The 5,757-nt window shown below is 46.3% G+C and overlaps 1 protein-coding gene across 1 annotated transcript; it reads right to left on the bottom strand.

Annotated features, from left to right (window-relative positions):
- Nucleotides 1-828: 828 nt before the first annotated feature.
- Nucleotides 829-5,638, bottom strand: LOC124693403 (probable monogalactosyldiacylglycerol synthase 3, chloroplastic). Its single transcript, XM_047226879.1, is given in 9 exon segments — nucleotides 829-1,577; nucleotides 2,192-2,266; nucleotides 2,370-2,432; nucleotides 2,543-2,767; nucleotides 3,081-3,222; nucleotides 3,335-3,496; nucleotides 4,910-5,082; nucleotides 5,254-5,471; nucleotides 5,474-5,638. Coding segments are annotated over 9 exon segments (1,503 nt in total). The 5' UTR covers nucleotides 5,628-5,638; the 3' UTR covers nucleotides 829-1,286.
- Nucleotides 5,639-5,757: the final 119 nt, after the last annotated feature.

Here is a 5,757-nt window from a genome sequence, read left to right as displayed (position 1 = left end):
AGCGTGCCACGGCTTCTCGAGACGGCGACGCGTTGGAACCTGTCAACCTGGCGCTACGTTTCGCAGCCAGCAGCGTTCCTGGATCCACGTCTCGCCACAAGAATTCGAAATCAACACAGGCTAGCTACCTGGGTCGGTGAAGGGGACATCTGCTGCACTTGGTGAAACCGTGAAAAAACAGAGGGATATCTGAAGGCTGAAGCTCAAGGTGGCAGCAGACACAGCGGCACCAGAAGACTGCGCTAGATATATACCTGAAAAAGCGCAGCCTTCTTTCTTTCCCTCATCATCGACATCGTGATGCATTCGACGCCTTTTGTCATGTAAAATGACCAAAAGTTGTTCGAGTGGCGGTGACATTTTTCATCATTGCCAGGACAGGTCCCTGGCCCCTCGTCGCACTTCATGCGGCTGAGACCTGCACTGCGCAATACCAAAAAGCAGGAGATAGTAGCATCAGGATCCACCGAACATCAACATATACATACCGATGCAAACGGTCGCAGTGAAGTTGCTGTTGGATCTTCAAGCAGTGCTCCTGCTAGGTATAGATGTAACAGCTTTTGCCTTTTCAAGATCCAATCTGATGTATAGCCTCCAACAGTTTGTGGCTCGGACAAGATGAGAAACCAGCCAGATCTACCCAATGCTTTGCCCTGATATGGTTATAGCAGTGAGATAAAGAACAGTTTCTGGCTGCCACCCACCCATATGACAGCCTTGGCTGGTAGCTGGTAGGAAACCGTGATATACTTACTCTACGCATCACACCTCACAAGATATATGCTACTGTTAAGGACTCACAACACCCAATCAACCAAGGGAACATATATGTACATCACTCACTATCTTCACCAAAACCAAAGAGTTCCACTCACACCATCTGCCATCATATCATACACTTCTTACACTGACCCAATGGCGCACTAACATAATTTACATGTAAAAAAACAAATTCAATCCACAAAACTGAAGTTTGCTTTACAAGCCAACCAGTGACGCCCCCTGTGCAACGAGGGAACGGTAAAGAATGGTGTTCAACGAATCATTTTTTCTCACAGATTTACAAGAACACGGTATTACACAGGAGCAGTTGTCAGTCAAACGAGCCCATAGAAACTACCCGAAGCAGAATCGCACAGCAACAGATGAAACAAAAACAGGCTGCATCACTTGCCAGATTTTCCTTTCCTTTCCTTCTCGTTTCTTTTCAAGGATAACACTGTAGGCATATGCAAAGCGCAAAGAGATGTTGCAACTCTAGCTATGTACACGGCTTCAAGGCTTCAAAGAAGGATCTCGCTTGGGTTTATGTCAGGAGATGATATGAAGAAGGATGATGTCAACGAGCTGGAGATCTGAGCTTTCACCCCTTGCTCCTGAGAGAGCTCGTGGATGTCTCTGACGATGTCAAACACAGCTTCCGGCTGGGCCAGTTTCAATGCGTTTTCTGACATTCTCTTGTGCTCATCCTTGCCTGGACCGAACCAATGGGCAACCAGCGTGGCAGTTTCCTTGGGACTTTTGGAGAACACGCCTGCACCGTTGTCCACCACATAAGGGACATTCCCAACTTCCTGGATGCAAGAAAACAGACTTATGTTAGATGATATTGTTTGGTGTCGACCACCAGCTATCCAGAAAGAAGCACAACTATTGCAAGTTGTAGGTTGCACGAAATCAATGCCAGGCCATTTTGTTTACTGTATTAGTCTGAGGAGAAGTTGGTAATAAATTCTATAATAACATTGTACAAAACCATCAACTACTCATTAGAATAAAGCTAGTGAGGACTGTCTTCAGATTGGTAAAGATGACACATAGGAAAAAGTATGGGAGACAATAACCATAACACGCATGGCATTGCAACCCATGGTCAACTTATACTATTATTAATCCAAACAATTTATGCTGATGATGTTTTTAAAAAAAGGGTTGTGGCGTTCTCAGTCAAATGATGTCATCAAATTTCAGTTGCAATTCATGTTGCAAGTGATAACTATCACGAATAACGAAGCAAATCTAACAGTGTAGGACTTGACTGAGCACGAACTTCGAATGCTTAGAAATGTAGCAGACTATTTTGACCTGTGAACTGTAAGGCTTTTCAGTTCGCTGTAGTGTTATAAATACATATACTTTGAATGCTTATTGCAAAAATATGAACCGTAATGATTTAGTAAACACAGACCTGTCCAGGTATGAAGTCATTGAGGATGATAGGAAGCCCTCTAATCAAAGCTTCAGCAATGGTACCTGGTCCAGCCTATTCAACCAAAATAACAACAAAAAAGCGAAAGTATGAGTTCCAAAGAACCTTCAAAGGAAGCAGCACGCCAGTAATCGAGACGGATTAAGAATATATATACCTTGGTTATAATGCAATCACAAGCCCCCATCCATTTCTCCATTTGGGTCTCAAATCCCCTAATCTTTTGTTAACGAAGAAAAAAGAATCAACACAAATGTCCGCCTTGTCTGGAGTATGTAAAAACCAAGTTGAATCTTTAAAAAGAACCGAAAACGTAACATCTGTCTATACCTTTACTGGCATTTTCCATTCAAGAGCCTGCAATGAGGAGCTCAGTGTTTTGTTCCGACCGCAGATGACAACAAGCTGCCCGATAGGTTTTCCCAGCTCTTGGTCAAACAATACCTCTCCAAGGGCTTTTGCGGTCTTCTTTACAGGACCCATGCCCTCTCCACCTCCCATCAGCAACACTGCAGGTAGCTCAGGATCCAATTCAAGTTCCTTCCGCAAATCATCCTGATGAGTAATTGGTTAAAAGCATGTTAGTTGGAAAGCGAGTAGTAAGAATTTGCATTAAGACCCACACCAGTGTACAGATACATTTGTTTGTCCGCGGAAAATACAGACCAGAATGTTTTACATTTTAGGGTACACAATATTTGGCACTTAAATACACAGTACTTGGCTACAGCCCAAATAGATAAGAGAACAACAGAATAAATACAACAAGTGAACCCGTAATATTCTGAAAGAAAAAAAATATAAAAAATTAAAGCGGTAGGCTTCGAAACATGTAACAGCAGCCCTAATGTTAACTAAGGGTATATACCTTAACAAGAACAGCACGACAGAATGATGGTCGAATAGGAAGACCAAACACACGGATCTGAGAAGGTTGTAGGTCATCCAGTGCTGCCCTCTTGGCTACTTCTTCTGATGGGCAGTAACATCTATTCACATTAGGATGGAACCTGCATATTATTTGTTACAAGATTTTAACTCTATCACTGTGCCTCAAAAACAGTGATTTTCCTGAAAATAAAACAGTATCCAGGGTTTCCCCTTATCGATAGATGAACATACCATGTCGGGTGGCAAGTGTTGAGGTCGGTGATGACGGTCGTGAAGACTACTCTATTCTGCAGACCTTGCCATTTGAGTACCCATAGAGGAATGTGTTGCATGAGGGGATGGACACTGATTATTATGTCTGGCTTGTACTTCTTCAATCCAGCCTCAACCTTCCTTCACCCATAAACAAGAAAACATTCAGAAAAAAACAACTTCATGAAGAGACAAAGTTTAACGTATGGATCATTGAACGCAGATTGTAGGCCAACTTTCGAAGTGATACCAGCATTATAATGCACAGCATTATAATGTAACCGTGTAGTGTAATCAGATCATAGTACCATACATAACTGTCAACACATATTAGCAATGACAGCATCTAAGCAGAGCAAACATTAGAAGTACCAACTCAAGTTGATTTTTAAACTGCTAAGGCCTTGTTCGTTTATTCCCTAACAAGCAGGGATCGGCCTGGATTGGTCTGGATTGTGGCCCAATCCCGGCTGTCCAGCCCGGCGGAGTAAATTTTCCAGCCCAGCAAATCTAAGCTCTTCGTTTATCCCCGGCCGGTATTACAGCCCAGCCCATCCCGTCAATTTTTCTCTGTCTGGGTCTGGAAAAATTATCTCCCCGCGTGACGCGTGGAATTTTTTCCACGAGAGCGAGATAATGATGATGCTCCGTTTGTGCTGTTTCCGTGCGGGGATTTGCTGCCAGATCTGGGAGAATCGAACGAAAAAAGTAAAGCATGGATTAGGATAATTGGTCCCAAAGGGATTGGGTGGAGCACAGGGATCAACCAAATCCCCGTCAGGCTCAAATCCAAGTTTGGATTCATTCCATTACAACCGAACGAGCCCTAATTGGTACGCAGGGATGGTGGTTTGAAGTATAGAAAACGGAAATCCAAGAACTAATCAGATCGCATATTCCATAGTGTCATTGTGGTCTATAATGTCTGGCATGATCTGGAAACAATAAGCCAGGACAGACTGGCAGTTGGGGAAGCATATGTTGATGTCAAGCACTTAAAAATGATGCTCACAGGGTGGCAGCAATGCAATGCAATCATTCTAGTGACCTCCTAGAACACCACGCCCCAAATTGAATTTTTTGAAATGCTAGTACCCTGTCGAGTTCTATGCCCTGAAAAACCCATAAGCGCAGCCTGAACTGGTCAACATGGTTGAATATCTGACCTCAATGCCAGTATTTAAACAGCATATCCCAAATTCCATACATCACATGACAGCGAATTTAGGACAGATATTTCTAGTCAAGACAGGAGTAGGCCTTATAAAATTATCAGCGCGATATGAATCGGTGAGATCTGGCATTATAAAATATTCATAGTGCGAAGGGTGGTGACAAAACTGCTGATCCATTAGAAAATCTGCAACTAGGTAAAGGGATTCGCAGTCCACCAGCCAATGACAGCAAATTCGCAGTGTGGCGTGACAACGAAAACCACATCGAATTGTTTGTTTGTTTGGTTATAATCCCGAAGAAGCTGCGCGTGAAGCAAGAGAAAGCGTTGCAGTAGGAAGTAATCAACTGGGCATGATGGAAGAGGAACATTCTGCTTACTTGGCGTAGAACGAAGCGAGCGCGGCGAGGTAGAAGTTGTGGACCCATCTGGGCGATGTGCCGTGGAAGGCCACCTTCCATAGCTGCACGTGCTTCACCATGAACTTGTACGAGTTCTCCATGTTGTTGAGCGGCCAGCCGGCGTGGTCCTTGCAGAGGTCCTTGACGAAGACCTGCCCCCAAAATTTCGAAATCGAAGCCCCATTATTATTAGGTTATGGGGCGGCCGCTCGAACGAATCGAATCGAATCGAATCGAGAGATTGGAAATTAGTAATTCCAGCGAATTATTTAGAATTGACGGGGAGGAGGTTGGATTGGCGAAGGGAGGGGAATGAATTTTACCCGGTAGTCGTCGCCGAACTCGATTCGGAAGGCGTCCTTGATGGCCTCGGCGGATGCGCGGTGTCCGCCGCCGGTGTCGCTCATGAGGATGAGGACGTTTTTGGCGCGGTTGGCGCCGAGCTGCACGAGCTCGACGGTGCCCTCCTCCTCCTCCCAGAAGGGCTGTTCGTCGTCGTCGTCGGGGCCGGCGGCGAAGGAGGCGGCGGAGGCGGAGGGGAGGAGACGGCGCGGCCGGCGGCGGAGAGCTCGCCGGCGTAGGAGAGGCTCTTGCGGAAGCGGCGGCGCATGCGCTGCTGGTGGTGGTACGCCGCCACGCTCTCCAGCACCGTCTCCCGGATCGAGCGCGCCCGCGGCGACGCCGTGGACGCCGCCATCGCCTGCGCGCGGGGGGCGGCGGCGGAATTGGGAGGCGAGTGGGTGGGCAGGGGTGGCTCGCGTTTAAAATTGGCGAGGGGCGGAGAGGGAATGGAGGGACGGAGGAGAGAGGTCCGAGCTGGCTGGCGC

Source organism: Lolium rigidum, chromosome 2, assembly GCF_022539505.1.
Source record: "Lolium rigidum isolate FL_2022 chromosome 2, APGP_CSIRO_Lrig_0.1, whole genome shotgun sequence".
Taxonomy (NCBI): Eukaryota; Viridiplantae; Streptophyta; class Magnoliopsida; order Poales; family Poaceae; genus Lolium; species Lolium rigidum.
The sequence above is the reverse complement of the archived record's forward strand: the minus strand, read 5'-3'. Positions and strand labels throughout refer to the sequence as shown.